The 19,320-nt window shown below is 39.0% G+C and overlaps 6 protein-coding genes across 6 annotated transcripts; 2 read left to right on the top strand and 4 right to left on the bottom strand.

The window, feature by feature from the left end:
* Positions 1 to 690: 690 nt before the first annotated feature.
* GCK72_003871 (uncharacterized protein) lies at positions 691 to 1,457 on the top strand (the record flags this gene model as incomplete). The annotated part of the gene is made up of 4 exons (XM_053724297.1): positions 691 to 710; positions 772 to 962; positions 1,010 to 1,149; positions 1,197 to 1,457. The coding sequence occupies 4 exons, from the start codon at positions 691 to 693 to the stop codon at positions 1,455 to 1,457; spliced, it is 612 nt and encodes a 203-aa protein (XP_053588491.1).
* A 393-nt stretch (positions 1,458 to 1,850) lies between these two features.
* GCK72_003872 (uncharacterized protein) lies at positions 1,851 to 2,549 on the bottom strand (the record flags this gene model as incomplete). The annotated part of the gene is made up of 3 exons (XM_053724298.1): positions 1,851 to 2,130; positions 2,182 to 2,412; positions 2,464 to 2,549. The coding sequence occupies 3 exons, from the start codon at positions 2,547 to 2,549 to the stop codon at positions 1,851 to 1,853; spliced, it is 597 nt and encodes a 198-aa protein (XP_053588492.1).
* A 2,502-nt stretch (positions 2,550 to 5,051) lies between these two features.
* GCK72_003873 (uncharacterized protein) lies at positions 5,052 to 5,746 on the bottom strand (the record flags this gene model as incomplete). The annotated part of the gene is made up of 3 exons (XM_053724299.1): positions 5,052 to 5,331; positions 5,386 to 5,610; positions 5,661 to 5,746. The coding sequence occupies 3 exons, from the start codon at positions 5,744 to 5,746 to the stop codon at positions 5,052 to 5,054; spliced, it is 591 nt and encodes a 196-aa protein (XP_053588493.1).
* Positions 5,747 to 5,931: 185 nt separating this feature from the next.
* On the top strand, positions 5,932 to 6,607 carry GCK72_003874 (uncharacterized protein; the record flags this gene model as incomplete). The annotated part of the gene is made up of 3 exons (XM_053724300.1): positions 5,932 to 6,008; positions 6,058 to 6,279; positions 6,328 to 6,607. 3 exons carry the CDS (start codon positions 5,932 to 5,934, stop codon positions 6,605 to 6,607), a joined length of 579 nt encoding a protein of 192 aa, XP_053588494.1.
* Positions 6,608 to 7,316: 709 nt separating this feature from the next.
* On the bottom strand, positions 7,317 to 7,733 carry GCK72_003875 (uncharacterized protein; the record flags this gene model as incomplete). The annotated part of the gene is made up of 2 exons (XM_053724301.1): positions 7,317 to 7,555; positions 7,601 to 7,733. The coding sequence occupies 2 exons, from the start codon at positions 7,731 to 7,733 to the stop codon at positions 7,317 to 7,319; spliced, it is 372 nt and encodes a 123-aa protein (XP_053588495.1).
* A 203-nt stretch (positions 7,734 to 7,936) lies between these two features.
* Positions 7,937 to 8,287, bottom strand: GCK72_003876 (uncharacterized protein; the record flags this gene model as incomplete). The annotated part of the gene is made up of 3 exons (XM_053724302.1): positions 7,937 to 8,094; positions 8,140 to 8,199; positions 8,242 to 8,287. 3 exons carry the CDS (start codon positions 8,285 to 8,287, stop codon positions 7,937 to 7,939), a joined length of 264 nt encoding a protein of 87 aa, XP_053588496.1.
* Positions 8,288 to 19,320: the final 11,033 nt, after the last annotated feature.

Raw genomic sequence — 19,320 nt, forward strand, 5'->3', positions numbered from 1 at the left:
AATGAATAGAAAGGGCACAACGTCTTCAAACAAGAGTCCAATGGAGCGTACTTGCAACAATTTATTGATTGTGTGAGGAGTATGCATATCCGTATTCCTTAGACCTCCCTGTACTACGGCCCAGTGACGTCATCCATACCTTGGTCTTTTCCCAGGGGATGGGTTGTACAGAAAGGGGCTCAAATATTGCCTTTTCCTTCCCCGGGAAAAACACACTATCTCCCAACGGTATCTCTGCAAGGAATCTAGATATCCAAACTCCATTAGAGAGATGTCCAGGACAGTTATGCACTCTTCGGTTATCGCTTATAAAAAAAGATTTTTGTGAAGATTTTCAAAAGAAAAATCCTATGCTGTTCATAAGGAAAAAATGTTTTTGTGTTCGTTGCACCTATTGGAATTGCGTGGGAGAAAAAATAATAGTATTGTCCGGAATATGTACCATTCTTTATTTACAGAAATTCCTCTTTTTTGTATGACTGTTTTATAATTTTAAGTAGATGAATTTTCATTCTAATTCAAAGGTTCACAATTTAGAAAAAAGATACCACGTGAACTTAGCATAGCCTTTTCATCAGAAAAAGTGACCTCCGATGCTCTAAAAAAGTTTTAAAAAATGGGGGTAAGGAAAAATTTTGTCATTCCCATTAAATAAATCGTAGACTCGGCACCGTCTTCCAGCCAATGAATATGCAACAACCAGCACACGAGTAAGTGTACTAAAGATTCATCATTGTTCGAGAAGAAGAGTTCTCACTTTCTATGTTTCAGCCATTCGAATTGTGTAAGAGATGCTATGCGCACACTTCAACAGAGAGCCATTATTCTCAATAGAAATTTTGAAAACGGAAGAGAAACTGATCAGCTATTCCCAACTTTGCATGAAAACGTCCGTGATATGTTGGAGATAGTGCGTAGAGATCCCGCGAATTGTCTGGCTCCTTGTCCAATGCCACAATTTCGTAAGTTTACTGTGTTTGGTCTCTAGAGCGAAATCAGAAATTTTCAGCACAACAGCCCCATCTTGTAAATTATACGAACGTGATCGACCAATTTTTGAATAGTAATCCCACGATTGGAGCGTGCTCTGTTTTTAGACTTTCCGATAATGAGACAATTATTAGGAATGGATTCTTTTTCAACTTAACTGTAAGAAATTTAAAGTTTTGGTTGATTTTATGTGTTTTTTCTTGCAGAACGCTGAAAAATCGGAGTTGGTGTCATATTTCGGACCAAAGAGAAATGCAAAAAATAAACGAATCACACTTGACAACGAGACATTTCGATTCTGTGCTCACAAAATGATACTGTACGGGAACACGGAAAATGAGTTCTATTACTTCACTTGCCTCAAAACGAAACGAGTCGTTATCGCGTTTTTCGGGCGAAGGAGTTTCATGCAATTACACAGACCGGTATGGTGGCTTGGTGAAAATCTAAAGAATCAAGAGAACTGAGTACTATGTGTTGTGAATATTAGAAAATGAAGGTTGAGAGTAGTAGAAAACATTTCTGTTTTTCGTGGCCTAGATGTCCGAAAATCGGCCATCTCCGGTCAGTGCCAGTAGTGAGCGCGAGAAGGCATTGCGGCGGCGCGCCCTCTGGTCATCTGACTCTATTCTTTCTCCCACTGTCTGACCGTCGTCGCCACGAGAGACGCCGAGAAAGGCGAGAGAGTGTGTAATACAACAAGGGGCCTCCCTTCCCTACACGTAGAGCGTGCCTTAACGCTAACTGGGTCATTTTCGACTTTTTTTGTGTAAATTCATTCAAAATTAATGTGAATAACAGAAAAAGACACATATATTTGGATTTCTCGGTCACCAGTGAAACCGAGAACAATCAATTTATCAATTTATTGGAATCGAACAGTCAAATAAATACTCAACAACAACATTACCTTTGATATATTCCAATTCTTCTTTGGTTATCGCTTCACCTCCGTTTAGAAGAAGAGTTTTGCAGACTGGGAAAATGGGAATGAATCTGAGAAAATCTTTGATTTTATCCGGCATGAAAACCACTTCAAGCGGTAGTTTGAACACATCTCTCAAGTGATCTACAACTAATTTCAACGGTTTTTCTGGGTTTTCAACAGCTTCAATTCGAAATCCCCACTCTTGAATTTTCCTGCAAAGAAAACTTTATTTCTTATGTATTTATTCCTTTCTGTGGACTTACGCAATTCTAACATCCACACCGCCAATTGTATAGACCCGATATTTAGAAGGGTCCTTTTTCCCTCGTTGTATCATCGCAACCGTCCAAAACGAGCACTGTGCGCGATTTCTGTTCATGACATAAATGGACATATTCTTTCGATGGAGGTAGATTTCAATATAAGTCGGTTCAGGACATCGGACGCTTCGAACAATACTCTTTGATCTACGAGAGCACAGGGAGAGCTCCGTTCTGAAACAGAAAAATATATATCATTTGTGAAGTTCTTTTTAAAATACTTACATTTCAGTACAACTCATGTGATGTACAACATTTTGAATAGCCAGGAATGGTAGCCTTAGAAATGGAAACGAATTGGAGTCGGGCATCCTTCTATTGAAAAGGAATCAATGAATATAGGAGGCACAACGTCTTCAAACAAGAGTCCAGCAGAGCGCACTTGTAACAATTTATTGATTGTCTGAGGAGTATGCAAATCCGTATTCCTTAGACCTCTCTGTACTACGGTCTAGTGACGTCACCCATTCCTTGGTCTCTTCCCAGGGGATGGGTTATACAGAAAGGGCTCAAATATTGCCTTTTCCTCCTCCGGGAAAAACATACTATCTCCCAACGGTATTACTGCAAGAAAGCTAAATATCCAAAAACAACTGTTTTGTACGGACACCCCCTAGAGAGCTATATATATGGACAATGTAATTTCTCTTTCAAATCGTCCCATTTCAGTGCAAAATACAGTGATTTTGAGATGTTCCCTTAAAATTACAATAACTCTCTAGGGAGTGTCCGTACAAAAAAGTTGTCAACTGCAAAAATAAAGCTCTTCTTTAGTTTTCTAGGGTTTATACAATAATTTACTTTTTTGGACAATTGGGAATACCGAGAAATTCTCTCAAAGTTGGAATTTTCATCTGGAAACACCAAAACTGTTATAGCTGCTTGTAGTGTACTGTATAAGATCATTAGGGAGCTAGAATGTTATACCTTCATTATACAAAACCAATATCAATGAATAATAACAAATGCATAGCCGTAAAACAGGAAGAAATAGAATACAAAGACATGAGCCGTGACGTCACTTAATTCTGTAGAAATGAGACAGTACATCAACAAAATAAGTGAATAAATTACTTCTTTGATTTGTAAAATTCAGTCAGCCACTCTACAACCACATTATCTTTGAAAAATTGCAACTCCTCTTCTGATATCTTATCAGAACTGTACACATACAAACGATAACAAACTGGAAAAATGGGAAGAAATCTGCGATAATTCTCTAATCGAAATGGCTTAAAATATACTGTAAGCGGTAGTTTGAATACGTCTTTCATGTGATCTACAAGAGCTTTCATTGCATTCTCCGGCTGTTGTTGAGCGTCAATTGTGAAATGCGATCCTTCAAACTTTCTGGAAAGAAAATTAACCGATATGCTTCAATATACGAACGTAATCTTTTTTTGCATACTTGTCAACCGGGCCGAAACGGGCCGACACGGGCCGGCGCGTAACTCGCGTCAAAATGAATATTATGAGCGGAAAAATATACTAAAATGTAGATCTCGACGAGTTCTATGTTCGTGAACTACTACGGGCCGGATGGCTATTCGTTAATGTGCCGCGGGCCGGGAAAAAGTGCCAAAAAACGCGAAAATGACCAAAAAGCCATTCTAGCCCGGCCCGCGGCATATTAACGAATAGTCATCCGGCCCGTAGTAGGTCACGGGCATAGAACTCGTCGAAATCTACATTTTGGTATATTTTTCAGCTCATAATATTCATTTTGACGCGAGTTACGCGCCGGCCCGTGTCGGCCCGTTTCGGCCCGGTTGACAAGTATGTTTTTTTGGAATGTAAACTCACAAAACTTTAATATGAACGCTTCCAATCGCACCATCACGTAAGAGTTTTCGAAAATTTTCATCGTTTGATCCAGTTTTTATGATGGACCATATTGAACAAACTTCGAATCCGTTCATTAGTGCAACATACATACGAAGTCGATCGATAGTTATCTCAATGCCAGTGGGTTCTGTGTGTCGGATACTTTGCATTAACCGTTTTGATCTACGGGAGCACAGGGAGAGTTCGGTTCTGAAGTAGAGGAAATATATAATTGATTGAAGATGACATTACAAATAGTGCTGAAATCGAGGATTTCTACTTTTCCACCAATTTTATCTTTAGGGCGCACTTGCTGAATATCTTGTCGACTAAAACAACTCACATTTCAGTGCAACTCAAGTTATGCACAATATTTTGAATAGCCAGGAATGGAAGTCTTAGAAATGGAAACGAAGGTGAGTCAGACATTTCTCCCCGAATAGGATAGTGGAGAGCGGGGGGTGAACAATCAATGAATAGTGAAGGTACATAGAGCAGACATGTTCAAACAAGAGTCCAGTAGAGCGCATTTGTAACAATTTATTGATTGTTACCACCGATGCGGAACATTGTTAGCGCGGTAGGCTTCATACAACATCTCCACCGAAACCTACCGAAAAAGAAATTGAGAGATACAGAGAAAAAGAGACAAGGGAATTTCAGTGGAGCGCAGTTGTAAGAACTGTGCCGAGCTTTTACCTCCAGCACAGATTCCATAATTTTTTTGGAAAATGAAAAATAGCCAGAATATGTCAAAAACTGTAGAAATCTGTGCGTCTCTCTCTGCCGATACTCTCTCGTTAACGATGGGGCGCAGTTTTAATAAAAATGCACCGCTAATAACGAGGAGTGTGGATTGTTTGGACGATGAGATTGCAAAGACATTTCCTTTAATAAATTCATTTTGAATTAATATATTATAAAAATAAAGAAGACACATATGCACTTTTGGGTTTCTAAGCGAAGTAAAACTGAGAATAATCAAAATATCAATTTATTGGAATCGAACAGACAAATACCTTCTCAACAACAACATTATCTTTAATATATTCCAATTCCTCTTTGGTTATCGCTTCACCTCCGTTTAAAAAAAGAGTTTTGCATACGGGGAAAATGGGAATGAATCTGAGAAAATCTTTGATTTTATCCGGCATGAGAACCACTTCAACCGGTAGTTTGAATACATCTTTCAAGTGATCTACAACTAATTTCATCGGTTTTTCTGGGTTTTCAACAGCTTCAATTTGAAATCCGCACTCGTGAATTTTCCTGAAAAGAAAACTTTATTTCTTATGTATGTATATTTCTTTTCTGTGGACTTACGCAATTCTAACATCCACACCACCAATTGTATCGACCCGATATTTAAAAAGGTACTTTTTCCCTCTTATCGCAACCGTCCAAAACGAGCACTGTGCGCGATCTCTGTTCATGATAAAAATGGACATATTCTTTCGATGGAGGTAGATTTGAATATAAGCTGGCTCAGGACATCGGACACTTTGAACGATTCTCTTTGATCTACGGGAGCACAGAGAGAGTTCGGTTCTAAAGCGGAAAATATATATCATTTGTAAAGTTATTTTCAAAATACTTACATTTCAGTACAACTCATGTGATGTACAACATTTTGAATAATCAGAAATGGTAGTTTTAGAAATGGAAACGAATTGGAGTCAGACATTGTTTCCTGGATAGGACCATAGAGAGCGGGGGAACAATCAATGAATAAAGCAAGCATATAGGATAATCAATAAATTATTGCAATCGCGCTCTGCTAGACTCTTGCTCAAATACGTCACATCTGTCTGCATTATACGCCTTCCTCATTTATCGAACGTTCTCCCATTTCTTCCTTTTGCTGGTAAAATGTTATATTTTCCATTTCTAAAGTTACCATTCCTGGCTATTCAAAATATTGTACACAACTTGAGTTGCACTGAAATGTAAGTATTTCATCAAAAACTTCACAAATGATATATTTTTCTGTTTTAGAATTGAGCTCTCTCTGTGCTCCCGTAGATCAAAACGATTAATGCAAAGCATCCGACACCCAGAGCCCACCCACATTGAAATAATTATTGATCAATATCGTATGTATGTTGCACTTCGGAATGGAATCAAAAAATGTTCATTCTGGTCAATCGAAACGGATGAAGAGAGACCCCTAAAATATAACCGAGTTGATACTATTGAAAACGATCGTGTTCGAGTTTTGTAAGTTTTTGAGGAAAGGGGGTTGTTTCTTGAATCTCATTTTTCCAGGAAACTCACTGAACCAAATTTCATGATCGATGGTACTCACGATCCGGAAACAGTTATGAAAGCTCTCGTGGATCACTTGAAAGATGTATTCAAAGTTCCTCTCGAAGTGAATTTTAAACCATATAAAATGGAGAATTTCTTCAGATTTCTTCCCGTTTTTCCAGTCTGCAAACGTTTTTATTTTCATGCAACTGAAGGGGTGTCAGAAGAAGAACTAAAGTACGTCAAAGATAATGTTGTTGTAGAGCAATGGGCTTATTACTACACAGCTGATAATTGAGGCTTCTTGTCTTTCATATTGATTTACTACTCAAAAGTTTAAAAATAAAGTTTGTCTTCTTGTTGTAATGGTTGATAAATCAGAGAATACATGATATCGGGTGCGGTTTTTAATCTTTTTTCCTTCATTGCAGTTAAGTAGTATAATGGAGGATTTCCCCCCCACCCCCCGGGATTTTCCCCCCGAGAATTTTTTTACAGTTGTTTTTTACAGTTGTTTTTTACAGTTGTTTTTTGAATTGTGTTTTTTACAGTTGTTTTTTACAGTTGTTTTTTGAAACTGTTTTATAGCTGTTTTTTTGAAACTGTTTTTGGAACTGTTTTTTATAGCTGTTTTTTGGAACTGTTTTTTTTAGAACTGTTCCTAATGCTGTTTTTTCAAAATTATTTCAAAAATTATTAAATTTTGTGTAAAAGCAGTTTTTGTCAAATTAATGTTTGTAATCCTTCTAAAACTTTGCCCAATTTTGTATGTCAAAAGAAAACAGATGCCGTGTAGTAAATGGGTTTACTTCAACAAACGAGTTTTACATGGAGGAGACATGGAAATTTTGAGGAGGCCCACAGTAATGGTCACCAGTGAGTATGGCAAGAAACATTTAAAATGAAAGTTTTAAATAAAATGGGGCGGAGTTAATGTTTGATTGAAAAAGGGGCGGAGCTTATATTCTAAGGTTGGGGATAATATGATCTTGACAAACTAACACTTTTTACTTCAACAAACGAGTTTTACATGGAGAACACAAAGAAATTTTGAGGAGGCCCTCTTCAACTTTGATTGTATCCTTACATTCCATACACAAGGTGATGCAGACAAATGCTCGCCCATCTCGCAATGTCACTCCCCTCTGTTTTGGAGTTCTGGGCTTTCTAGATTTCATGGAAATCATTTGTTTTCCATTCTTCCTTTTGGTTGGTGTGGCAGGCGGAGGCGATGGAGGTAGTGGAACTGAAATTGTACATTTTTTAATGAACAAGTGTGAGGGAAACATACTTTCAGATGGTGATGGCGGTGGTGGTTCTGGTTGTGGAGATGGTGATAAACTTGGTAGCCATCTATCGTATTGGACACTATAATATCCTCTGTTGACATTGGCAGGGCTTGGGTCGGGGAGTTGAGAATACATGGTCACCAGCGAGTGTGACAAGAAACGTTTGAAATGAAAGTTTAGAAATTTGAAGGGACGGAGCCAATGTCTAATTGCTCTAGATTGCAAAAGGGCGGAGTTTAAATCCTAAGATTGATAAATGAGTCGTTGAGCTCTTCAGTGACGTCATCGCCCGAGTGGAGTTTGATTAAGTAATGCAACTCGCAATTTTAAGGACATCATTAAGAGTTGGAATTCGTGATAAATGAGTTTCGGCCGTAGCAAGATGCACACAATTTGAATGACATCATATTATCCTCAATCTTCACACTGTTCCGGCAACACTCTTCTAGGAACAAAGAAAACACGGCGCCATTCCCCATTACAACTGATGGCATAACTGAAAATTTGCCTAAACCTCTATAGTCTTTATCAGCCAACTCACTTTTTTGCCATACAAAGTCTCCGGGTACTGGGTTTTGTCCAACCCATCGATATTGGTTTTCTAAAAATTAAAAAATTTCAGCATTTTTAAATTCAAACTTACCATAGAAAAACGTAAAGTTTCGTAGTACATTGTCGGGGTACTTCATGGCATATGTTTTTTTTGACAGTCTATACAAAATTGGATTGTAGCAACATCATCCTGGAGTTTGAAAGTTTTGCGGCAGCAATTACCCAAACTGAATACCATGATGCCTGGCCCGCTGAAGGGAGCTTGGAGATAAACTTCAGGCATGATTTTGCAGAATGACTATAGGCGACGAGAAAGTGAGGGGCGGAGTTTTAGACACATTTCAATTGACAAATTTCATTAATTTGAAGCAAACACTCAAGCAGACCATCTTCTGTGAGATTGACAAATGCAATCTTGTTAAATGAATCTTTTCAAAAGAGTGTTAGATTTATGTTGATAGAATATCACATTCGAACAGAAAAAAGTTGAATGTCAAAGCAATCGTCATGTTTAAAAGACAAGCCATCGAGTTTTTACGGGAGTGCAACAGACATTTACTATCAAATCGGACCCATACTGAGCAAGATATGTATGAAAACAATATAAAGAATTGGAATGGCACTGGAGTGTTTTGATGGCATAACAAAACTTAAGTGACGAGCAACATTTGGGGCAATAATTAATTACACAAAAACAAAGATGTACCCCCGTACGTTTACCTAGTGTAAAAAGTGTAATAGTAAAGAGCTTCTACGCGCACCGCGCAGCTTCTGCATCACTCTTTAGCCTATTCGACAGCGTTTATAGCCGTCTCCAAAGTTTTTGATTTTTATAGAATTCGTTTTTTCAAATAATATTTCGACACTCCAGGTTAGTTTTATTGTGCTCTGAATGCAAAAGATATTGAACAAACTCAGAACATTTCAGTTTTCCCAAATTGGATACATTTGTAAATTACAAGGATATAACTTTTGGAGAGTTGATTTGGAGAGGACACGATTTTGGTTCGAGCCGATTTGACAAATTTGGCCAAAGATAGTGTTGAAAGAAAACAACTATTCAACATGGAGAGGACTTTGATAGAGGAGGACAAGCCAAGCTCAAAAACAAACAAACGGTAGAAGCAAAAAGTTTTTGAAGCAGTGCGGACTGGCCAAGCAAAAGTGTGATGTCTGCCACGAAATCTTCTACAGCCGAGCGTGCTATGTATACACAATTCAGCCTATCCGACTCCAGAAAACCAACAAATCAATGTTTGCGGTATCAATAGTGAGTTTTTTCATAAATTTTCAGATCACTATAACCATTTTTTCAGTTGCGAAACGTGTTGCAAGTCTGTTCTACCACAACAATCACCATGATGGGAACGGAACCGGTCATCACCTACACAATTTTTGTCTTCACCGAAAAACTGAAAATGCATACAACGTCAGGGTTCCCAGATTATGTAAGTCTTTATCAAATGTTGACTTTTAGAATTTTATTTCAATTTGAACTTTTTGCTATTTTCAGTTTCATCATCATGATCTGATCTACACCGTCATAATAATTGCCTAAATCCTCCTTTACTCAAAAAATTAATTTCATTCCAAAACTTTCTACTTTACTTATATATTTTCACTTGATAAATTATGAGTATTCAATTTGAAAAATGATTCAAATACTATGGCAACACGTCCCACCACACAGTGTAATACTGGAATGAAGAGAGGATACATTCAGAGTTCCTGAGTGCGCATTCAAAAAAAAGACAACTTTCTCTTTTAGAATGGAGGGTTAGTGAGTAAGTGAGAATGACAGCTATCAAGTCAAATTTCAATTGTAAATCTCAAAATAATTCATTCAAACCCACCAGGGAATAAGACACGGATGCAGTGGATGAATCATCAGTGATTGCTCCTTTTGGGTTTCCAATCGGCTTGAAACAAGAAAACAGTTTAATCTTTAATAAACCCTAAACTTACTGTGCCGGAACTTTCAATTTGGAAAGGACGATTTTTAGACATTTCAAGTGGGTATGAATCGTTTTCCTTATGCATTTCAGGGTTTGGGCCAACTGACTCCTTGGTAGAAGCCATTTCTTCCTGCGGTGATGAAGAATCACTTGAATGCATTCAGGGGTAGGCTGGTGGATGAAAAGTTTGATCATATGCCTCATTCTATTTGTCTTGGCTCTTTTATACGCTAGGAAAAATGGGCGGCGCCTCGAGGGCCATTAATCTTATCAACGCGTGGGCGTTGGAAATGACGGCACTTTTAATCGAAATGACGTCACTTTTTGTTCGAAATAGCAGTTGGCGGAGCCGTAGAGCCATTAATCTTATCAACGCGTGGGCATTGGAAATGATGTCACTTTTCGTTAAAATGACGTCACTTTTTGTTCGAAATAGCAGTTGGCGGAGCCGTAGAGCCATTAATCTTATCAATGCGTGGGCGTTGGAAATGATGTCACTTTTCGTTGAAATGACGTCACTTTTTGTTCGAAATAGCAGTTGGCGGAGCCGTAGAGCCATTAATCTTATCAATGCGTGGGTGTTGGAAATGATGTCACTTTTCTTTGAAATGACGTCATCTTTTGAAGAACTTTATATGCACACTATGGATCGTCAAAAAGATATTGAGAGTCATGGGTATAAAGTAACGGCTATATGGGAATGTCAAATCCGTCGAGAGTTAAAGGCGAGCAAGGAAATGAGAACCTTTTTTGAACATGTGAGTTTTGTAGCTGAAAATGAGTAAAAATATTAAAATTTTAGTGTCGGCATACCCACAATCTTGTGCCTCGGGAGAGCATGTTTGGAGGTCGAACGCAACCATTTCAAGCATACGCGAAGGCGGACGAAGACCACACAATCGAATATTTGGACTATTGTAGTTTGTATCCGTGGACGAATATGAAGGGTGCCTTCTATCCGAAAGGCCAGCCAAATGTGATTAGGAGCGATTTCGAGAAAGTAGTTCCGGGAAAACCTTTGAGCTATCGTGGCATCGTGTTTTGTGACATCTTACCGCCGCTCAATCTAGAGTTTGGAGTGCTGCCTTTTCGAGCCGGAAACAAGCTGCTCTTCCCACTGTGTAGGACATGTGCCATTCAGTCTAACGGAAAACGATGCACACACAATGAGGAGAAGCAGCGCTATTTGACTGGCAGTTGGGTGTCGGAGGAGCTGAACTTGGCCATCGAGATGGGATACAAAGTGAAGAGGATCCATGAGGTGTGGCATTGGGAGGACTCCAAGTGGTTCAAAGGCGGGTTCTTTGAGAGCTTTTTGGCCCCACTCTTGAAGCTGAAGCATGAGGCTTCTGGGTGGCCGAGGCCGGACATGAGCGACGAAGATAAGCAGAAACACATTGATGCCATCTTTAAAAACGATGGAATAAGGATTTGTGCTGAGAATGTGAAAAAGAACCCGGCTCTCCGTCAATTGGCAAAGCTGTTCTTGAATAGTGCCTGGGGCAAATTTGCCCAGAATCCTCAGAAGACGGAAATTAAAATGTTCCACATTCAAGATTCTGATGGCATTTTTGCATTCTTCAACCAGGCACTTTATGAACCAACGGGATTGGTCGAGTTTGGAGCCAATCACGTCATCGTCTCTCGGGAGCCGCTCAAGGAAGGATTGGTTGGAGCCAAGTTCACCAACATTGTGTATGGCTCAATCACCACAGCAATTGCTCGACTTCGACTCTTTGAGGCAATGAGGCTTGTCGGTCAGGAGAACCTCATTTATTGCGGTAAGTTTTTTATTTCCTGAATCTTTAAAAAATGTAAATTTTCAGATACTGATTCCGTCATCTTCAAGCAAAAAATTGGAGAGGAACCACTCAAAGAATTGAAAGGAGATGGATTGGGGATGTTGACAGATGAGATTCCCGCAGGAACAAGAATCACAGAGGTTGTAACGGTGGCCCCAAAGTGCTATGCTTTGAAAATGGAAAGTGAGAATGGCAAGGTCAGCTACACTATAAAGTCCAAAGGAATGACCCTGAATTGTGCAACAATGGAGCATGTCTCTTTTGAGAAAATGAAAAAGATGGTGAGCTTTTATAATTCTTTCAAAATCAAAATTTTTAACTTTACAGATGGAGGATTATGTGGCAGGTGTGGAAGTTACACCGCTCTGCGGAACAAAGATGTCGATGAAGAGGCCGGCAAAGCGTCCGTTGGGCGAAATCACATCATCAATTTTGACAAAGAGGATGCGCCCCGTCACCGACAAGGGAGTCTTGGCTGATGAATGGACTCTTCCCTACGGCTGTCTGGATTGCGACACACAATTGGTGGAAAATTATCCACATTAAAATGTGTTTGAATTGTGTTTATATTGTGAGTGAATATTGTACAGGTTTTTTACGTGTTTTTATTGAAAATGTTTTATAAATTCAAGTGTAATATCGAGCTTTCTGGTACCCAGCTGGCCGAAGACACAGTGTAATCTTCCCATCGAACCAAGCATTCCCGCACACCTCTATGCACAGCACATCAATTCAATTTGTTCCACCAGTGTGATATGTGCACTTTGCCTGCTCTCTAGTGTAAATTCTACCCTAATCCTTATCACTATTTGTATCGACAACGTTATACAACACTGAGCGCCCGGGCAGCAATTTACTAACGCGAGAATCTCCCTTGCTCATAGCCTTGATCAAAAAACGCCTTTCGAAGCCAAACGCATATGATTTCCAACTCTGAACTAGTCATTTCACGATATTTTGATACACCTATAAAAATTTCATTCTATTTTCATGCGATGCGTGGTCACCCGTTGTAGAATGTTTTCTTCAAACATGATATGTTTTTTCAACCTTTTGTCACACACTTTATGAAAGCGACATATATTTTTCGCAAACACCCTAGATATTTTATCAATTTTGCACGTATTCTAAGTGTTTCAGTGTGTTGTTATGTCTTTGAAGAGAACATGTAGCTTCAACATCAGGGCAACGTTTCTTTTTTTACGCACCTAACGATATTTACAGTGATGCACACACTTTTTCGACAACGCATTCACATTTCCGTCACCAACCAATTAATATTTTCGCTTAATGAAAAAGAAGATTGATGATACGAGCACACATTTTTTGCACCCATGACCGTTTTTCGAGGAAAATTTCTAGTGTTTTTCACCAATTTCTTGGTTGAGACGTATGAGGCTTTATTTTTTATCGATATCCAATATTATTCGCTACAGTTTTTGTACATACGCATCTTTTTTTGAGCGGTAGTGTGCGCGGTGTACTATTTTTTATGGAGATATATAAGTCTGTCCAATAGTAGGTGCACCTTTGCTTACGATTTTTTGATGGCAGGGTTATCTTCATCAAATTAGTTCGTTTGTCTGAGCATTGTTTTTCAAATAAATTGCGCTACATCTCTAAAAGTATGTGTGCTCCCTTTAAAATTTAATACCGCTCTGAGAAAAATGGGCTCAAACTAGTAAAACTTTCGTTTTTCACTCAAAGTTATGAATTGTGCACATTTTGATTTGGTTTGTTTTCGAATTGTGAACAATTTATTCAATTGTGTTTACAAAAAATATCGAGCAATTCATTTATTTTAACAAAGGTTGCCGTGATTAGCATTCATACAGATAGATTTTGCAGAAGACTCGTATAGACGGATGGCTCTATGATAGTTAGGAATGATGTATAGTAGCTGTATTCAGAAGAAACATGTATATAGAAAGTTATGGTTATTTTGAGTCGGGGGCCTAGGTATTTTTTGCAAAAAAAAGAACTATGGGTATGTCTTGTTCTTCAAAGCAACTTTCTCATATAGAAATCTTGGACTACAAATCCTTGCTCACAGGCGTTTATTGAACAAATCATCAATTATGTGACTGGTGTTGACATCACTTCACTGTATGGAACTCCTGGCACCCATACTGGCAAAAAGGATGTCAAAAAACTAGTGGAAAATCTACTTTCTTAACTCTAAGTAGATTGTGTCTATCTTGTGTTTACATCGTTTGAGTTTTACTTTTGTTATATTGTTAATAAAAAAATTGTTTCAGGCTAGTGTAAAATTGGGCTTTTTGGAATCCAGCTGTTTGCGGACTCTGTATATCTGCCTCCATCCAAATAGACACTCTTGCACTCCTCGGCGTTTCCTCTCTGAAATCACTGATCATTGCGTGGGTGCATGATGAAAAATTATGTCACTTCTAGTAGTTCATCTTTAACATGTCGATGAAAGAAAGGTCGTAATCTGGTATTGGTACCTGAAGCGATGTCACCTGTGCCAAGAATCAGAGTGCCAAAAAAAATAAAATGGTGTAATGTATTGGGTCGGAAGTTGCCGCAGGTCCCTTTGATATCAGAGAGGGGACATATGCCGTTTCCACAAATGACGTCATGTTTTCGATTGACAGCTGTTGACAAGCCCCTTCGACATCAGAGAAGCGAAATTTATCAAATCGCAGTGTGCCGTGAATTAAAATGACGTCACTTTTCGTGAAATGCGATCAGTCCAAAGCCAATAGGACAATCAGTAGGCTCATTAATCTTATCAGTGCTTTGGTGTTTGATGAAAATGATGTCATGGGTGGTACATTAGGACTACTAATCTTATCAATGCATCCGCAATGTCCGCATCACTGCACATGATCTTTTTACAAGAGTCTCTCTCAGTGTATACAGATGTCTGAAAATCGTCAAAAAACAGTCAAAAATATGAGCTCAAAATGTCACATTTCACACCGAACTGTCTATTTGTGTATCCAGATATTTCATCTGCCCTAGTTGATATCTGTGTGTACGAGGTTAGTGATCATATACTTCATTCAATTTGCCATGTCTCTTTTATATGCTGAGAAAAAAGGGTGGAGTCATAGGACCATCAATCTTATCAATGCGTGGGCGTTGGAAATGACGTCACTTTAATCAAAGTGACGTCATTTTAATCAAATTTTAATCAAAATGACGTCACTTTGATTAAAGTGACGTCATTTCCAACGCCCACGCATTGATAAGATTGATGGTCCTATGACTCCACCCTTTTTTCTCAGCATATAAAAGAGACATGGCAAATTGAATGAAGTATATGATCACTAACCTCGTACACACAGATATCAACTAGGGCAGATGAAATATCTGGATACACAAATAGACAGTTCGGTGTGAAATGTGACATTTTGAGCTCATATTTTTGACTGTTTTTTGACGATTTTCAGACATCTGTATACACTGAGAGAGACTCTTGTAAAAAGATCATGTGCAGTGATGCGGACATTGCGGATGCATTGATAAGATTAGTAGTCCTAATGTACCACCCATGACATCATTTTCATCAAACACCAAAGCACTGATAAGATTAATGAGCCTACTGATTGTCCTATTGGCTTTGGACTGATCGCATTTCACGAAAAGTGACGTCATTTTAATTCACGGCACACTGCGATTTGATAAATTTCGCTTCTCTGATGTCGAAGGGGCTTGTCAACAGCTGTCAATCGAAAACATGACGTCATTTGTGGAAACGGCATATGTCCCCTCTCTGATATCAAAGGGACCTGCGGCAACTTCCGACCCAATACATTACACCATTTTATTTTTTTTGGCACTCTGATTCTTGGCACAGGTGACATCGCTTCAGGTACCAATACCAGATTACGACCTTTCTTTCATCGACATGTTAAAGATGAACTACTAGAAGTGACATAATTTTTCATCATGCACCCACGCAATGATCAGTGATTTCAGAGAGGAAACGCCGAGGAGTGCAAGAGTGTCTATTTGGATGGAGGCAGATATACAGAGTCCGCAAACAGCTGGATTCCAAAAAGCCCAATTTTACACTAGCCTGAAACAATTTTTTTATTAACAATATAACAAAAGTAAAACTCAAACGATGTAAACACAAGATAGACACAATCTACTTAGAGTTAAGAAAGTAGATTTTCCACTAGTTTTTTGACATCCTTTTTGCCAGTATGGGTGCCAGGAGTTCCATACAGTGAAGTGATGTCAACACCAGTCACATAATTGATGATTTGTTCAATAAACGCCTGTGAGCAAGGATTTGTAGTCCAAGATTTCTATATGAGAAAGTTGCTTTGAAGAACAAGACATACCCATAGTTCTTTTTTTTGCAAAAAATACCTAGGCCCCCGACTCAAAATAACCATAACTTTCTATATACATGTTTCTTCTGAATACAGCTACTATACATCATTCCTAACTATCATAGAGCCATCCGTCTATACGAGTCTTCTGCAAAATCTATCTGTATGAATGCTAATCACGGCAACCTTTGTTAAAATAAATGAATTGCTCGATATTTTTTGTAAACACAATTGAATAAATTGTTCACAATTCGAAAACAAACCAAATCAAAATGTGCACAATTCATAACTTTGAGTGAAAAACGAAAGTTTTACTAGTTTGAGCCCATTTTTCTCAGAGCGGTATTAAATTTTAAAGGGAGCACACATACTTTTAGAGATGTAGCGCAATTTATTTGAAAAACAATGCTCAGACAAACGAACTAATTTGATGAAGATAACCCTGCCATCAAAAAATCGTAAGCAAAGGTGCACCTACTATTGGACAGACTTATATATCTCCATAAAAAATAGTACACCGCGCACACTACCGCTCAAAAAAAGATGCGTATGTACAAAAACTGTAGCGAATAATATTGGATATCGATAAAAAATAAAGCCTCATACGTCTCAACCAAGAAATTGGTGAAAAACACTAGAAATTTTCCTCGAAAAACGGTCATGGGTGCAAAAAATGTGTGCTCGTATCATCAATCTTCTTTTTCATTAAGCGAAAATATTAATTGGTTGGTGACGGAAATGTGAATGCGTTGTCGAAAAAGTGTGTGCATCACTGTAAATATCGTTAGGTGCGTAAAAAAAGAAACGTTGCCCTGATGTTGAAGCTACATGTTCTCTTCAAAGACATAACAACACACTGAAACACTTAGAATACGTGCAAAATTGATAAAATATCTAGGGTGTTTGCGAAAAATATATGTCGCTTTCATAAAGTGTGTGACAAAAGGTTGAAAAAACATATCATGTTTGAAGAAAACATTCTACAACGGGTGACCACGCATCGCATGAAAATAGAATGAAATTTTTATAGGTGTATCAAAATATCGTGAAATGACTAGTTCAGAGTTGGAAATCATATGCGTTTGGCTTCGAAAGGCGTTTTTTGATCAAGGCTATGAGCAAGGGAGATTCTCGCGTTAGTAAATTGCTGCCCGGGCGCTCAGTGTTGTATAACGTTGTCGATACAAATAGTGATAAGGATTAGGGTAGAATTTACACTAGAGAGCAGGCAAAGTGCACATATCACACTGGTGGAACAAATTGAATTGATGTGCTGTGCATAGAGGTGTGCGGGAATGCTTGGTTCGATGGGAAGATTACACTGTGTCTTCGGCCAGCTGGGTACCAGAAAGCTCGATATTACACTTGAATTTATAAAACATTTTCAATAAAAACACGTAAAAAACCTGTACAATATTCACTCACAATATAAACACAATTCAAACACATTTTAATGTGGATAATTTTCCACCAATTGTGTGTCGCAATCCAGACAGCCGTAGGGAAGAGTCCATTCATCAGCCAAGACTCCCTTGTCGGTGACGGGGCGCATCCTCTTTGTCAAAATTGATGATGTGATTTCGCCCAACGGACGCTTTGCCGGCCTCTTCATCGACATCTTTGTTCCGCAGAGCGGTGTAACTTCCACACCTGCCACATAATCCTCCATCTGTAAAGTTAAAAATTTTGATTTTGAAAGAATTATAAAAGCTCACCATCTTTTTCATTTTCTCAAAAGAGACATGCTCCATTGTTGCACAATTCAGGGTCATTCCTTTGGACTTTATAGTGTAGCTGACCTTGCCATTCTCACTTTCCATTTTCAAAGCATAGCACTTTGGGGCCACCGTTACAACCTCTGTGATTCTTGTTCCTGCGGGAATCTCATCTGTCAACATCCCCAATCCATCTCCTTTCAATTCTTTGAGTGGTTCCTCTCCAATTTTTTGCTTGAAGATGACGGAATCAGTATCTGAAAATTTACATTTTTTAAAGATTCAGGAAATAAAAAACTTACCGCAATAAATGAGGTTCTCCTGACCGACAAGCCTCATTGCCTCAAAGAGTCGAAGTCGAGCAATTGCTGTGGTGATTGAGCCATACACAATGTTGGTGAACTTGGCTCCAACCAATCCTTCCTTGAGCGGCTCCCGAGAGACGATGACGTGATTGGCTCCAAACTCGACCAATCCCGTTGGTTCATAAAGTGCCTGGTTGAAGAATGCAAAAATGCCATCAGAATCTTGAATGTGGAACATTTTAATTTCCGTCTTCTGAGGATTCTGGGCAAATTTGCCCCAGGCACTATTCAAGAACAGCTTTGCCAATTGACGGAGAGCCGGGTTCTTTTTCACATTCTCAGCACAAATCCTTATTCCATCGTTTTTAAAGATGGCATCAATGTGTTTCTGCTTATCTTCGTCGCTCATGTCCGGCCTCGGCCACCCAGAAGCCTCATGCTTCAGCTTCAAGAGTGGGGCCAAAAAGCTCTCAAAGAACCCGCCTTTGAACCACTTGGAGTCCTCCCAATGCCACACCTCATGGATCCTCTTCACTTTGTATCCCATCTCGATGGCCAAGTTCAGCTCCTCCGACACCCAACTGCCAGTCAAATAGCGCTGCTTCTCCTCATTGTGTGTGCATCGTTTTCCGTTAGACTGAATGGCACATGTCCTACACAGTGGGAAGAGCAGCTTGTTTCCGGCTCGAAAAGGCAGCACTCCAAACTCTAGATTGAGCGGCGGTAAGATGTCACAAAACACGATGCCACGATAGCTCAAAGGTTTTCCCGGAACTACTTTCTCGAAATCGCTCCTAATCACATTTGGCTGGCCTTTCGGATAGAAGGCACCCTTCATATTCGTCCACGGATACAAACTACAATAGTCCAAATATTCGATTGTGTGGTCTTCGTCCGCCTTCGCGTATGCTTGAAATGGTTGCGTTCGACCTCCAAACATGCTCTCCCGAGGCACAAGATTGTGGGTATGCCGACACTAAAATTTTAATATTTTTACTCATTTTCAGCTACAAAACTCACATGTTCAAAAAAGGTTCTCATTTCCTTGCTCGCCTTTAACTCTCGACGGATTTGACATTCCCATAT

The sequence above is a fragment of the Caenorhabditis remanei genome, chromosome II, assembly GCF_010183535.1.
Source record: "Caenorhabditis remanei strain PX506 chromosome II, whole genome shotgun sequence".
Classification (NCBI taxonomy): Eukaryota; Metazoa; Nematoda; class Chromadorea; order Rhabditida; family Rhabditidae; genus Caenorhabditis; species Caenorhabditis remanei.